At 50.7% G+C, this 15,315-nt stretch overlaps 1 protein-coding gene across 1 annotated transcript in view; it reads right to left on the bottom strand.

The window, feature by feature from the left end:
* LOC119957011 (adhesion G protein-coupled receptor E1-like) overlaps positions 1-15,315 on the bottom strand; it is a 48,907-nt gene that overhangs the window by 6,104 nt on the left and 27,488 nt on the right. Inside the window, exons 6-11 of the mRNA XM_038784593.1 lie at positions 14,990-15,066; positions 12,422-12,520; positions 11,422-11,599; positions 6,482-6,601; positions 4,039-4,238; positions 1,605-1,775 (exon numbers count right to left, since the gene is read on the bottom strand). Of these exons, the coding sequence (XP_038640521.1) occupies positions 1,605-1,775; positions 4,039-4,238; positions 6,482-6,601; positions 11,422-11,599; positions 12,422-12,520; positions 14,990-15,066 (845 nt within the window). The remainder of the gene's footprint in view (positions 1-1,604; positions 1,776-4,038; positions 4,239-6,481; positions 6,602-11,421; positions 11,600-12,421; positions 12,521-14,989; positions 15,067-15,315) is intronic.

The following is a 15,315-nucleotide window of genomic DNA, read 5'->3' as shown; positions in this document are numbered from 1 at the left end:
TGTGCATGTGTGTGTGTATGTGCGTGTGTGTGCATGTGTATATGCGTGTGTGTGTTGTGTGTGTGTGTATACGCATGTGTGTGTATGTGTGTGGCATGTATTTTCTCCTTGTGAAAGGTATCGGGAACGATTGTAAACACATCTGCACACATGTTACTGGAAATCTGGAACAATCTCCCTCAAAATGGTGCTGGACCCAGGATTCCGACTGGAAGTATGGAAAGTGATATTGGTATGATTTTATTTGTTTGGAAAAGGGAGCCAGGGTGGGTGGATGGAGTCAAGATACAGACAATGACCTAGTTACAGATCACATTTGAGAGGCTGAATGGCCTGGCCTGTTCCGCATTGTGAGGTACTGGCGGGTCAGACAGGTTTCTGCAGAGGCCTGTGCCCCGGCCCAAGCAACCTAATGATTAGTGATCTGTAGATGATTGAGAATTTAACCGACTTAACCTCCACAACGTGTGATCAATGGACTTTAACATAAAATGGAGTGAGTTGTACATTCTTTACTTATATTCTGCGAATTAAGGAGACCTGCATTTTGCTATGTGTCATAATTATTTGTGTCAAGCAATGTTCATAATATATACTTTCAATATATTTTAATCTTATGAATTATGGCCACTTGTTTTAGTTGTACCGTCATAAGTCAGAACCCGTCATTGTGATGATTTTTCGAGAACCAATCGACCCTCTGTCTGATTGTCCCTCCTTCTGTCCCTCCCTCCTCCCTACCTCTGTCCCTCCCTTCAACCCTTCCACCGTCCCTCCCTGAATCCCTCCCTACGTCCCCCCTTATCTCTCCCTCCCGACGTACCCCCTCATCTCTTCCTCTCTCCATCCCTCCCTCCCTCTGTCCCTCACTTCAACCCATCCTCCCTCTGCCCATCCCTCTGTCCATCCCTCCATCCATTCCTCCCTCCTACGTCCCTCTCTTCGTCCCTCCCTCCATCCCTCCCTCTCTCTGCCCCCCCTCCATCTCTCCCTCCATCCCTCATTTCTTCCTTCCCTCATTCCATCTCTCCCTCCTCCACCCTTCCCTCCATGGGCAGCATGGTAGCACAGTTTGCATTGTCACTTCACAGCTCCAGGGTCCCAGGTTCGATTCCCGGCTTGGATCACTGTCTGTGTGGAGTTTGCATGTTCTCCCCGTGTCTGCGTGGGTTTCCTCCGGGTGCTCCAGTTTCCTCCCACAGTCCAAAGACGTGCAGGTTAGGTGGATTGGCCGTGCCAAATTGCCCTTGGTGTCCAAAAAGGTTAGGTAGGGTTGCTGGGTTACAGGTATGGGTTGGAGGTTTGGGCTGAAGTGGGGTGGTGTTTCCAAGGGCCGGTGCAGACTCGATGGGCTGAATGTACTCCTTCTGCACTGTAAATTCTATGTCTATGCCTATCCCTCCCTCTGACTCTCTCTGTCCGTCCCACCATCCCTCCCTCTATCCTTCTCTCATTCTCTTTGTCTCTCCCCCCATCCCTCACTTCCACCATCCCTCCCTCCGTCCTTCCCTCTGTCCCTCCATCCCTCACTCCCTGTGGAGGCAGAACAAGCTCCCCTTTGTGTTCTGCGTGTGATTTGATGATAATGAGAGGTTGACGTCTACCTTAATCTCGTAGAGAGCCATGAGCACCGCAAAGCTGGACAGATGACTACAACTGCACTCCGTGTGCGTGTCATTCGAAGTTGTGAGTCGGCAGCCTGATGTGGACCAAAAGCCTCCTTCTGCTGACGATTTCCAGAAGGTACAAAATTTCTCCGAGTCACTCACGCCTCCCTGTGGGTAAGGAGCAATTTCCAATCAGAGGTTTCAGAGATAGTGAGCCTAACTCGCCAAGGCTCCTTTGACAGCATCTTTCAAACCCGCGACGTCTTCTGAACTAGAGTGATCAGGAGCAGCAGAAGCATGGGGGGTGGGGGGGGTGGGGGGGGGGGGTGGGGGGCACCACCGGGAGGTTCCCCTCCAAGTCACTCATCATCCTGACTTGGAAATATATCACCCGATCCTTCACTGTCGCGGGGTCAATGTCCTGGAACTCACCACCCCCCCCCACTCCCCTCCTCTCACCCCCTCAACAGCACACGTGAGTGTAACAGCAAGTGTTCAAGAGGACAGCTGAACACCACCTCATGCGGGCAATTAGGAGAGGCTGTGGCGTAGTGGGATTGTCACTGGACAAGTAATGCTCTGGGAGCCAAGGTTCGAATCCCACCATAGCAGATGGCAAAATTCATAAAAATCAGGAATTAAAAGTCGAATAATGGCCATTGTTTTATAGGCAGCACGGTAGCACAGTGGTTAGCACTGTCGCTTCACAGCTCCAGGGTCCCAGGTTCGATTCCCCGCTGGGTCACTGTCTGTGCGGAGTCTGCACGTCCTCCCCGTGTGTGCGTGGGTTTCCTCCGGGTGCCCCGGTTTCCTCCCACAGTCCAAAGATGTGCAGGTTAGGTGGATTGGCCATGCTAAATTGCCCTTAGTGTCCAAAAAGGTTAGGTGGGGTTACTGGGTTACGGGGATAGGGTGGAGGTGTTGGCTTTGTGCTCTTTCGCAGGGCCGGTGCAGACTCGATGGGCCGAATGGCCTCCTTCTGCACTGTAAATTCTATGATTCTGTAGCAATGGGCGATAAAGCTTCACCTTTCCAGCGACGCCCACATCCCAATGAGAGAATATTTTTAAAATCCAAAACACAAGTGAACGCAGGGAGGGCGGAATCCTCCGTAGCTGGGAGCTGGGCAGGCGCGGGAGTTTAATTTGACGCAAGGCCAAAATTCAGTTTCCCCGATGTCATGGTGAGCGGTCGCGATTACGTCCTTAAGGCTTTAGAGGCTGTTGAGCTTCCCGGTGAACACAGTCACAAAGAATTTGAATCTCATTATAAAGCGTCTCGCTGATGCTACATTCCCCCCTCCAAATTTAAATACCCCACCAGCGAGAAATTACAACGTAAGACTGTGAGGGAAGGATACTTCATTCCAGGAGCAATTCCATGCACAAATAGGAATATGGATATATTAAAACAAACTTTATTATTACACAGTCTTGAAATAACTTCATAAAGAAAATAGTTTACAATTACCAGTCAAACAATGCTGAACAATGACAATGACACTGACTGCTATCTTTTATCCCCACTCAAGCAAAACCCACCTCAGGTCAAGATCTACTTTTAAATGTAGTTCGTCAACCCAGGGATTCTTGCTGAAAAGAGACGTCTTGGATGAACCACTTCAAGAGAGAGATCCTTCAGGAAGCCAACCTGCAGATTCTTGCCTCTGTCAAACTACTGTTTAACCTGACAGCCTTTTCAGAAACTGCTGTTCCGTTCACAGGCAATTTTTTTTCTTTAACTGAGCTGCTTTGAGAGCATCTGCCAGTCTGTTCACTGACAGATCAACAATGAACTCCAAAACTCAACACCTGACTGCTTCAGCCCTTGGCTCCTCCCATTAATTACATCGTCTTACTAAAGCTAAACACAAAAGGCTGGATTCTCCGCAGTCGGGATTCACCATTGCGCTGGCAACCCGGGGATTTCCTTACGGACCCATTGCACTGAGGTTGGGCCGGGCAAAGGGCCGAATAGGAGAAAGAGCGGATTGTCCGCCCCCAGGGCCTGCACACCTCACGGTGACATTGCGTCTGGGTCGGGTGGGTGGGAACCCCGGGGTGAGGTGGCGGGGGAAGGGAAAATCCCGTCCATGCAATTTTCACCATTCCCCCTCCTCCTCAGAATACATGTGGGACAGGGAGTGGTGCTTGTAAAATTCCAGCCCACATTTTCCTGGCTGCGACGTGATCCAGCGGCACCTTGAGGTTGAGGAAAGCAGGATCCTTGACCTTTACCTCAGATTGTATCAATTGTGCTTAAATTCCACCAGCTGCCGTGGCGGGATTTGAACCCACAGCCCCAGGGCACTAACCTGGGCCTCTGGGTTGCTAGCCCAGTGGCGTTAACACCCGCCGGATTGAGAACACAAGTTTATGATTTACAGAAATCAGACAAATTTGTTAAAATATCAACATATCGAACAACTGACCCGTTTCCCCTGAATTTCCTTGAAAGTGATATTGACAGTTCCGTTCAGTTCGTGAGAGCGTCTGTTTCCTCTGGTCACAGTTACCACCTTCGAATAAAACTGGTTCTGCTGTGGCTTTTGCGAATCGGTGCTTTCTTCCTTCTCCAAGTTTGCACTCATGATGGATTCCAAACCACTGTAGGACATAAAGGCGAGTAGAGCTGCCAATCGAGGGGAGGGACCGATAAAGAGAAGGTCAGCCAAGCAAAACTAAATCACGCCAGGCGCTATTAGCTAAATCCAAAGCTCCGCTGCTGTGCCCGTTAACCTGGATTGGATTCGGCCTATCTCCTCCTCTGTTTTAAAACTCTCACTTTTTCAAGGATGGCTTCATCCCTCCCTCTCACTGCAACCACCTCCAGCCCTATAACCCCTCGAGGCCTCTGCATTCCTCCAATCTGACCCTAACTTTAATCGTGACATCATTGATGGGCGTGCCTTCAGCTGCCTGAGCCTCGAACGCTGGGACCCACTCCATCTCACGCCACCCCTCCTCTCTCCTCCGCTACGGTGCCCTTAAAGTCCACCCCCTCCTACCAAGTTTAGGGTTACCTGTCCCACTATCTCCTCACGAACGGTGATGTTAGAGTGAAGCGTCCTGTGGAATTTTGCAACATTATAGGTGCGGGGAGGGAGGAGGACCTCCTCATGGACCTGACCATGAATAGATCCAAACAGCGAGTGGTCAAGGGGATAATTCGTCCCAACTGTCTACCTGTCTTCTTATGGCCATGTTCACAGTTGGCTGTCCCTGGAAATGGCGCACATGGTATCCGCCAGCGAGGCCTCCCGTGCCCGTGGGGCACCGTGGGGACTGGGGTGCATCGGCGACTCCTTTAATCACATTTTGTTTTCATGTTTTAAGTTTCCTTTGCGATTCTGTTTACTTTGATGCAGTGTCCCTTTAAGGAACTGAATTTTTAATTAATCCTACAGTTTGTCTATTTAGTTTATTTGTTTAATGGCTTTATCAAACGCTTAACTGAAATCCATGTACACCACATCGACTGCTTTACCCTCATCCACCTGTTTGGTCACCTTCTCAAAGAACTCAATAAGGTTTGTGAGGCACGACCTACCCGTCACAAAACCATGTTGACTATCTCTAATCAAATGATTCCTTTCCAGGTGATTATACATCCTATCTCTTATAAACCTTTCCAAGACTTTGCCCACAACAGAAGTAAGGCTCACTGGTCTATAATTACCGGGGTTGTCTCTACTCCCCTCCTTGAACAAGAGAACAACATTTGCCATCCTCCAGTCTTCTGGCACTATTCCTGTAGACAATGATGACTTAAAGATCAAAGTCAAAGGCTCAGCAATCTCCTCCCTAGCTTCCCAGAGAATCCTAGGATAAATCCCATCCGGCCCAGGGGACCTATCTATTTTCACACTTTCCAGAATCGCTAATACCTCCTCCTTATGAATCTCAAGTCCTTCTAGTCTAGTAGCCTGAAGCACACTCTCCCATCCTGTATGGAAGGGGGAGGGAAGAAGAAGGAGGATCTCCTCATGGGCCTACTACTGGGCCTGGACAAACTTGCCATTAATACCTCCAGGCACGGGTGGTCAAAGGGGTCATCCATTCCAACAGTTTGCCCCCTTCTGCAATGAGGTTTACAGCGACGTGTCCCTGGAAAGGGAGCACACGTTGTCCGCCAGCAAAATCGAGACCTTCCGTGCTCGATGGGCACCACGGGGACTCAGATATTTCATCGACCCCTTTTTATTTTTTTCCCAATTAAGGGGCAATTTAGCGTGGCCAATCCACCTACCCTGCACATCTTTGGGTTGTGGGGGTGAGATCCACGCAGACACGGGGAGAACGTGCAAACTCAGCACGGACAGTGACCCAGGGCCGGGATCGAACCTGGGACCTCGGCGCCGTGAGGCAGCAGTGCTAACCACTGTGCCACCGTGCCGCCCCATCGACCCCTTTAATCACATTTTAAACATCCTGTTGAGATTCTGTTTGTTTTGATGCAAGAAGCCTTTAAGGGGCTGCCTTTAAAGACGTGCTTGTTAGGTGAATTGGACATTCTGAATTCTCCCTCTGTGTCCCCGAACAGGCGCCAGAGTGTGGCGACTAGGGGCTTTTCACAGTAACTTCATTGCAGTGTTAATGTAAGCCTACTTGTGACAATGATAAAGATTATTATTATTATTATTATTCTTATTATTATTAATAAAAAAGTGTTGTCATGTGCCTAGTCTTAATAAATGAACCCACAATGTGTTTATCCAATCCCTGATCGATGCATGGTGCCTTGTATAGTAACTGAGCACAAAGTATTAAATCATCAGAATAACAGAACAGTTCCCCATCTGGAAGAATTCTAAAATGATTTCTGTGATGCAAACTGTTCGCTCGCGATTGCAGGTAAATAAAGTAGAAACATACCAGTGTCGTCTTCACCAATAACCGTGCTGGGGTGGACATTCAAGGTGTTTCCTTTGGCTTGCAATGTCATCATGTCACTTCCTGTGATGTTGTCCCTTTTAATGTAACCTATTTGAACATCTGGTGAGAAGAAGCAAAGGTGTTTTGAATGCCCTCTTTGTGCACTAATGCTCAAGGTAGATAGGGTACCCCGAGGATTAAGGTCCCTCCTATAAGAGTAGAATTAACTGGCTGGCCTATTCAACGGGGCGGCACGGTGGTTAGCACTGTGTGGAGTCTGCACCTTCTCCCCGGGCCTGTATGAGTTTCCTCCGGGTGCTCGAGTCTCCTCCCATTGTCCAAAGACAATGAACATAGAACATAGAACATTACAGCGCAGTACAGGCCCTTCGGCCCTCGATATTGCACCGACCTGTGAAACCCCTCTAAAGCCCATCTACACGATTCCCTTATCGTCCATATGTCTATCCAATGACCATTTGAATGCGTTTAGTGTTGGCGAGTCCACTACTGTTGCAGGTAGGGCATTCCATGCCCCTACTATTCTCTGAGTAAAGAACCTACCTCTGATATCTGTCCAATATCTATCTCGCCTCAATTTAAAGCTATGTCCCCTCATGCTAGCCATCACCATCCGAGGAAAAAGGCTCTCACTGTCCACCCTATCTAACCTCTGATCATCTTGTATGGCTCAATTAAGTCACCTCTTAACCTTCTTCTCTCTAACGAAAACAGCCTCAAGTCCCTCAGCCTTTCCTCATAAGATCTTCCCTCCATACCAGGCAAAATTCTTGTAAATCTGCTCTGCACCCTTTCCAAAGCTTCCACATCCTTCCTATAATGCAGCGACCAGAACTGCACGCAATACTCCAAATGCGGCCGCACCAGAGTTTTGTACAACTGCAACGTGACCTCATGGCTCCGAAACGCAATCCCTCTGCCAATAAAAGCTAACACACCGTATGTCTTCTTAACAACCCTATCAACCTGGGTGGCAACTTTCAGGGATCTATGGACATGGACACCGAGATCTCTCTGCTCATCCACACTACCAAGAATCACCATTAGCCCAGTACTCTGTCTTCCTGTTATTCCTTCCAAAATGAATCACCTCACACTTTTCTGCATTAAACTCAATTTGCCACCTGTCAGCCCAGCTCTGCAGCTTATCTATGTCCCTCTGTAACTTGTAACATCCTTCTGCACTGTCCACAACTCCACCGACTTTAGTGTCATCTGCAAATTTACTCACCCATCCTTCTACGCCCTCCTCCAGGTCATTTATAAAAATGACAAACAGCAGCGGTCCCAAAACAGATCCTTGTGGTGCACCACTAGTAACTGGACACCAGTCAGAGCATTTCCCATCAACCACCACCCTTTGTCTTCTTCCAGCTAGCCAATTTCTGATCCAAACTGCTAAATCACCCTGAATCCCATGCCTCCGTATTTTCTGCAATAGCCTACCGTGGAGAATTTTATCAAACGCTTTACTGAAATCCATATACACCACATCAACTGCTTTACCCTCATCCACCTGTTTGGTCACCTTCTCAAAGAACTCAAAGAGGTTTGTGAGTCACGACCTACCCTTCACAAAACCATGTTGACTATCTCTAATCAAATTATTCCTTTCCAGATGATTGTACATCCTATCTCTTATAACTTTTTCAATACTTTGCCCACAACAGAAGTAAGGCTCACTGGTCTATAGTTACCGGGGTTACCTCTACTCCCCTTCTTGTACAAGGGGACAACATTTGCTATCCTCCAGTCCTCTGGCACTATTCCTGTAGACAAAGATGACTTAAAGATCAAAGCCAAAGGCTCAGCAATCTCCTCTCTAGCTTCCCAGAGAATCCTAGGATAAATCCCATCCGGCCCAGGGGCCTTATCTATTTTCACACTTAAGTTGATCTCCATTCGGGCCCACAGGGAGAGAGGGGAGCAGAGAGAAAGGGAGAGGTTTGTGGGAGAGATGGTGAGGGTGGACAGGAGGTACGCGGAGGCCCCGGAGGAGGGATTGATGAGAGAGCGGCGCAGCCTTCGTGCTGAGTTTGACTTGTTGACCACCAGAAAGGCGGAGGCTCAATGTAGAAAGGCTCAGGGTGCGGTGTACAAGTATGGGGAGAAGGCGAGTAGGATGCTGGCACACCAGCTCCGTAAGCGGGATGCGGCTAGGGAGATTGGTGGAGTTAAGGACCGGGGAGGAAATGTGGTGCGGAGGGGGGTAGACATTAATGGGGTCTTCAGGGACTTTTATGAGAGACTATATCGGTCCGAACCTCCAGCGGAGAAGGGGGGGGGATGGGGCGCTTTTTGGACGGGCTGAGATTCCCGAGGGCGGAGGAGGGACGGGTGGAGGGTCTGGGGGCGCCAGTTGAGCTTGAGGAGCTGGTTAAAGGGATGGGGAACATGCAGTCGGGGAAGGCGTCGGGTCCGGATGGGTTCCCGATTGAATTTTACAAGGCGGATGCAGACCTGCTGGGCCCCCTGTTGGTTAGGACCTTCAACGAGGCGAGGGAGGGGGGGGCTTTGCCCCTGACGATGTCTCGGGCGCTGATCTCCTTGATCCTTAAGCGAGACAAGGATCCCCTGGAGTGTGGGTCATACAGGCCGATCTCACTCCTGAATGTGGATGCCAAGTTGTTGGCAAAGATCTTAGCCACGAGGATAGAAGATTGTGTGCCGCAGGTTATCCACGAGGATCAAACGGGGTTTGTGAAGGGGAGGCAGCTGAACACTAATATACGGAGGCTCTTGAACGTTATTATGATGCCGGCGGTGGAAGGGGAGACGGAGATAGTGGTGGCGCTAGATGCGGAGAAGGCCTTTGATAGGGTCGAGTGGGGGTACTTGTGGGAGGTGCTGGAAAGGTTTGGGTTTGGGGAGGGGTTTGTCAGTTGGGTGAGGCTGTTGTATGAGGCCCCGATGGTGAGTGTGGCCACGAATAAGAGGAGGTTGGAGTATTTTCGACTATACCGAGGGACGAGGCAGGGGTGTCCTATGTCCCCCCTACTTTTTGCGCTGGCAATTGAACCCCTGGCTATGGCGCTGAGGGAGTCGGGGGATTGGAGGGGGCTGGTCCGGGGTGGGGAGGAACACCGAGTGTCGCTCTATGCGGATGACCCATTGTTGGATGTGGCGGACCCGGTGGGGGGAATGCCGGTGGTGATGGGGATTCTCCGGGAATTTGGGGATTTCTCAGGGTATAAGCTTAACTTTAGGAAAAGCGAGCTGTTTGTGGTACACCCGGGGGACCAGGAGCGGGGGATTGGGAGGCTCCCACTGAAAAGGGCGGAGAGGAGCTTCAGGTACTTGGGGGTTCAGGTGGCCAGGAGCTGGGGGGCCTTGCATAAGCTAAACCTCACAAGGCTGGTGGAGCAAATGGAGGAGGAGTTTAAGAGGTGGGACATGCTGCCGCTGTCTTTGGCGGGTAGGGTGCAGTCAGTCAAGATGACGGTGCTCCCGAGGTTTCTGTTCCTGTTCCAGTGCCTCCCCATCCTTATCCCGAAGGCCTTTTTCAGGCGGGTTAACAGGAGCATTACGGAGTTTGTGTGGGCACACGGGACTCCAAGGGTGAGACGGGTGTTCTTGGAGCGGGGCAGGGATGGGGGGAGCTGGCGTTGCCCAACCTCTGTGGGTATTATTGGGCTGCCAACGCAGCGATGGTGCGTAAGTGGGTAATGGACGGGGAGGGAGGAGCATGGAAGAGGCTGGAGATGGCATCCTGTGTGGGTACGAGCCTGGAAGCGCTTGCAACGGCGCCGCTGCCGCTCCCTCCGACGAGGTATACCATGGGCCCGGTGGTGGCAGCTACCCTCAAGATTTGGGGGCAATGGAGGCGGCACAGGGGGGAGTTGGGGGCCTTGATGGGGTCCCCGATACGGGGGAACCACCGGTTTGTTCCGGGGAGAATTGATGGCGGGTTCCTGAGTTGGCACAGGGCAGGTGTCAGGAGGCTGGGGGACCTGTTCATAGACGGGAAGTTTGCGAGCCTGGGTGAGCTGGAAGGGAAGTTCAGACTCCCCCGGGGGAACACCTTTAGGTACATGCAAGTAAGGGCGTTTGGCAGGCGGCAGGTGGCGGGGTTCCCCCTGCTGCCGCCACGTGGGGTCCAGGACAGGGTGCTCTCGGGGGTATGGGTTGGAGAGGGGAGGATCTCGGAAGTGTACCAGGTGATGCAGGAGGTAGACGAAGCCTCAGTGGAGGAGCTGAAAGATAAATGGGAGGAGGAGCTTGAGGAGATTGAGGAGGGGACTTGGGCGGATGCCCTAGAAAGGGTGAACTCCTCCTCTTCCTGTGCGAGGCTTAGCCTCATACAGTTCAAGGTACTGCAGAGGGCTCATATGACCGGGACAAGGATGAGCCGGTTTTTTGGGACCGAGGACAGGTGTATTAGGTGCTCAGGGAGCCCAGCAAACCATGTCCACATGTTCTGGGCATGCCCAGCGCTGGGGGAATTTTGGAAGGGTGTAGCAAGGACGGTATCGAGGGTGGTAGGATTCAGGGTCAATCCAGGCTGGGGACTCTCAATATTTGGGGTTGCAGTGGAGCCGGGAGTGCAGGAGGCAAAAGAGGCCGGTGTTCTGGCCTTTGCGTCCCTAGTAGCCCGGCGGAGGATTCTTCTTCAGTGGAAGGATGTGAGGCCCCCAAGCGTGGAGGCCTGGGTCAACGATATGGCGGGGTTTATTCAATTGGAGAGGGTGAAATTTGCCCTAAGGGGGTCAGTGCAGGGGTTTTTCAGGAGATGGCAACCAATTTGAATAACAATTATTGAAAAAAAAAAGAAATGGTGTGTTGAGGGGGGGGGGGGGGGGGGGGGGGGGGCGGTGGTAGTGGGGGGAGGATCAACAACGAGAGAACCTGGTTTGACTATCTCCTCTATCGGATGTGTTGCATTTGGAGTGTTCTCTGTTTTGGCAAATGCGGAGCTTTACCTAAGGTGGGGTGTGTCCAGTTTGTTTTTCCGTCCTTCTGTAAACCCAGAGCAATGGCTATGACAGCACTTTCCATCGTTTCCAAGAACCGGCCGGCTGCTTTCTGTCTCTCTGAGTCCTTGACACTTTTCCAAACTGTTACATCGCTGAGCAGACGTGTCGCTAACTCAATGATCTTCTATAAAGTAAAGCTGCGCGTTAGTTTGGACCGCCGGCGGTAATTAATTCTTTATATAACACTCGCGAAAGGAGGGAGTGGAGGATTCATTCTTACTCCTGAACAATATTTAACGGTCGTGCGGATAAACGTCACTCAGCTAAAGGCCAGAATAATCGCACGTCAACCAGTGCGCCGATCGCTGTATGAGCGCCGCAGTTTTGTTTCCTTGCTTCAAGACACGGGTGGAATGAAAACTTTGCAAAATGGCGTGCCGAATCGAAAGAGGTGTGAGCAGATCAGGTTCAATGTGACTGGATTGGGATTGCTTTCCTTAGAATGGGAGGAGGATGAGGGGTGACCCTAATTGAGGTACACCACATTTTGAGAGGCCTAGTCAGGGTAGGCCAGAGAGACTTGTTTGCCCCCTAGCTGAGGGGTCGATTACCAGGGGGATTTGAACCCAGATCCCCCAGGGTTTCTGGTTTACTAGTCCAGCGATACCATTGTGCCACCGCCTCCCGCTAATGGAGATGGAGTGGTTTGGAAAGGGAATTCCAGAGCACCGCCACCAATGGTGGGGCAAAGCCATCCAGGGCTGGGAGAGAGGCCAGAAAGAGAGGAGTGGGGTTCTCCACTAGCATAGAACCCTCGCTGGCATCAAGGAGAGCTAGCGCCATTTTGATGGCCCCCTGACTTCCTTTGGGCCCCATCAGCCACTGAGCTCAGCAACATCAACATGGCTTCCTTTCAATTGGAGCTCAGTTGGTCCCATCTTCCTCATTATTAGACGCAGGCTTTTCCTTTGAGAATTCAGCACGGTTGAACGATTCAGGGACTCACCTTGGCAGGAAAAGCAGCACCAGAGCCGTTGCACATCTCACTGTCAAGCTCAGTGGTGAAGTTCATGAAGCGGCAGAACGTGGAATCAGAGCGTGATTTCTATTTGTTTAACACAAAACATCGAGCAACTTAAGGAATTACAGCAGGGCACACACAATGGCCGGTTTATTGAACACCACAGAAACGTGTATGACAATGTGGGTGGACCACATATCCGGCGCAGCATTGATCGGCAGAGATCACACCTCTCCCCATGCCCCACCACCTCTTCCATCCAACGATTGGGACAATTGATGGGAGAGGGGAGAGCATTTCATCGATACTACAGCAGAGGACGAGAGGAGCCCCTTTCCAGATTGTCAATCATGTCAAACTATCAATCACGTCAGGCTGTCAATCACCTCCGATTGTCAATCACCTCAGATTTTCAATCATATCAGCATGTCAATCACCACAGACTGTCAATCACCTCAGATTGTCAATCATATCAGCCTGTCAATCACCTCAGACTGTCAATCACCTCAGGCTGTCAATCACCTCCGATTGTCAATCACCTCAGATTGTCAATCATATCAGCCTGTCAATCACCTCAGACTGTCAATCACCTCAGATTGTCGATCACCTCAGATTGTCAATCACCTCAGATTGTCAATCACCTCAGACTGTCAATCACCTCAGATTGTCGATCACCTCAGATTGTCGATCACCTCAGATTGTCAATCACCTCAGACTGTCAATCACCTCAGACTGTCAATCACCTCAGACTGTCAATCACCTCAGACTGTCAATCACCTCAGACTGTCAATCACCTCAGATTGTCGATCACCTCAGATTGTCAGTCACCTCAGACTGTCAATCACCTCAGATTGTCAGTCACCTCAGATTGTCGATCACCTCAGATTGTCAATCACCTCAGATTGTCAATCACCTCAGACTGTCAATTACCTCAGATTGTCGATCACCTCAGATTGTCAATCACCTCAGACTGTCAATCACCTCAGATTGTCGATCATCTCAGATTGTCAATCACCTCAGATTGTCAGTCACCTCAGATTGTCAATCACCTGAATAAAGTTTCACCCTGAGTCACACATGGAGGTTTTTGGGAAAAATGGCATAATTGCTTGGTCAAAGACGTTGGTAGTCCGGAGTACCTTAAATGATTATAGGGAGCTTGAGAGGTGAAAAGGTTCTGAGAGGGAACTTTAGAGGTTTGCGGATAGTGGTATGAAATCCATTCCATTCTATAAACCTACCCACACTCAGAGACAGATTTACAGTGATACACACCATGACTAGGCGCGGGGCTTCAACAAATTGGGAGAGGGTTTAGGGTTAGGGTTACTGTGGGCCCAATCAGAGCCCGATGACTATTTATTTTTTGATAGGCTCAACAAATACAAATGAGCAGGCAATGTAGAGTGACATCAGACTTTGATTGGTCGAGTACCCTTACAGTAGGAAAACAGACAGGTCCAAATATTGAGGCGACGAGGGAGAGAGGCAGAGGCAGAAGATCGTGAAGAAAAAGGCACAGCCTGCAGGTTCCTCGACCCAGGACTGAGGGCAGAGAGGTGAGCCACGAGGCTCTGGGCCCAAGCCACGAGCTAAGGTGAGCCAGCTGGTCAACAGCCCTCGATAAACGAGGGGAGGAGGTGAGGGTTGAAGGCAGGCCAGCCAGCAACAGGGAGGCGTGAGGCCTAAACTCAAGCCGGACCAACACCCCAGGCGAGTGAGGTTAGTGAGATTCCAAGAATGGTGTGGGAGGGGGAGGGACTGTGAGGAGATGGGAGTATGAAGGTGGGGGGAAAGAGAGCCTGAAGGTGTAGGGGAATCGGGAGAGTGCGTGAGGTGGTGGGGGGAGGGGGTAACCAAGGTTTCAGACTTGCACTAAAGTAGCGATCAATTTGTGTATTTCTGGGGCATGTTCCTTTGCAGGGCGAAGGTCGGCGGGGTTGGGAGGGGCGTGGCGTCATGGCGCTGGTGCCCAGAGATGAAGGTGAGCCCGGGGTCCCACAAAGTGTCAATCCGCCTCTGCCTCGATCGGGCCTACACGTGACTCCAGTCCCAGAGAAATATGTTTGATTGTTGACGGCGATGAGTGTTTGGCCAACAAATGCTGGCCTTGCCAGTGACTGCCACATCCAGCGAAACAACGAACAAACGAATGGGAGAGCAGCGGTTAAGGTTGTTTCTCTGCCAGTCAGGTACAACAATATCCGTTTTACAGTCCAAGGCTTCCTCCTACATGGTGTTTGTAAATCTAAGGGGTTAAAAATCCATCCGTGCCATTTTCTTTTGATTGCGGGTATCGCGATGCACAACTCGCCCCGTGAGGTGGGGCTGGTAAGGCCCAAGTTTGGCGCAGAGATCCCGTATAACTGGTTGTCACGTCGGACCGAGCTGTTAACAACCTCCAGGAGGGCGTTTGGATTCGGTCGCAACATCTGGAGCGGCACAACTGAATTGCCCCCCTCCCCTACCAACCCCCCCAACCCGCCAGGATACTTGATATGCAGAAACAGAAGATACAATAGTCAAGCGGGAACGTGGAAAATTAATTCTTACCCACAATTGAGAGTCCGACTGGCATTCTGCCACAGAGCCCGTACTTCCATTGTCCGAAAGACATTTAAAAGGGCGAGCTGGAAACACAAGTCAGATATTTGAGCTTCCGAATCTCCAGTGGATCAGTAATTAGCCCGCAATGGAACTATAACCATCTCTCTCTCTCCACTACAGGAAGACAGGTGGTTATCTAGAGCTTGGGTGGCACCACTTCGCAAGCATGGGCAAGGCAAGGGTTGAGCTGCCGACAGCCAGTCCGGGGATTGAACCCACACCACTGGCATCATACACCTGATCTGAACGACCCCCTGCCGATCAAGTGCATT

The sequence above is a fragment of the Scyliorhinus canicula genome, chromosome 25 (assembly GCF_902713615.1).
Source record: "Scyliorhinus canicula chromosome 25, sScyCan1.1, whole genome shotgun sequence".
Classification (NCBI taxonomy): Eukaryota; Metazoa; Chordata; class Chondrichthyes; order Carcharhiniformes; family Scyliorhinidae; genus Scyliorhinus; species Scyliorhinus canicula.
This window is presented reverse-complemented; position numbering and strand designations above follow the sequence as displayed.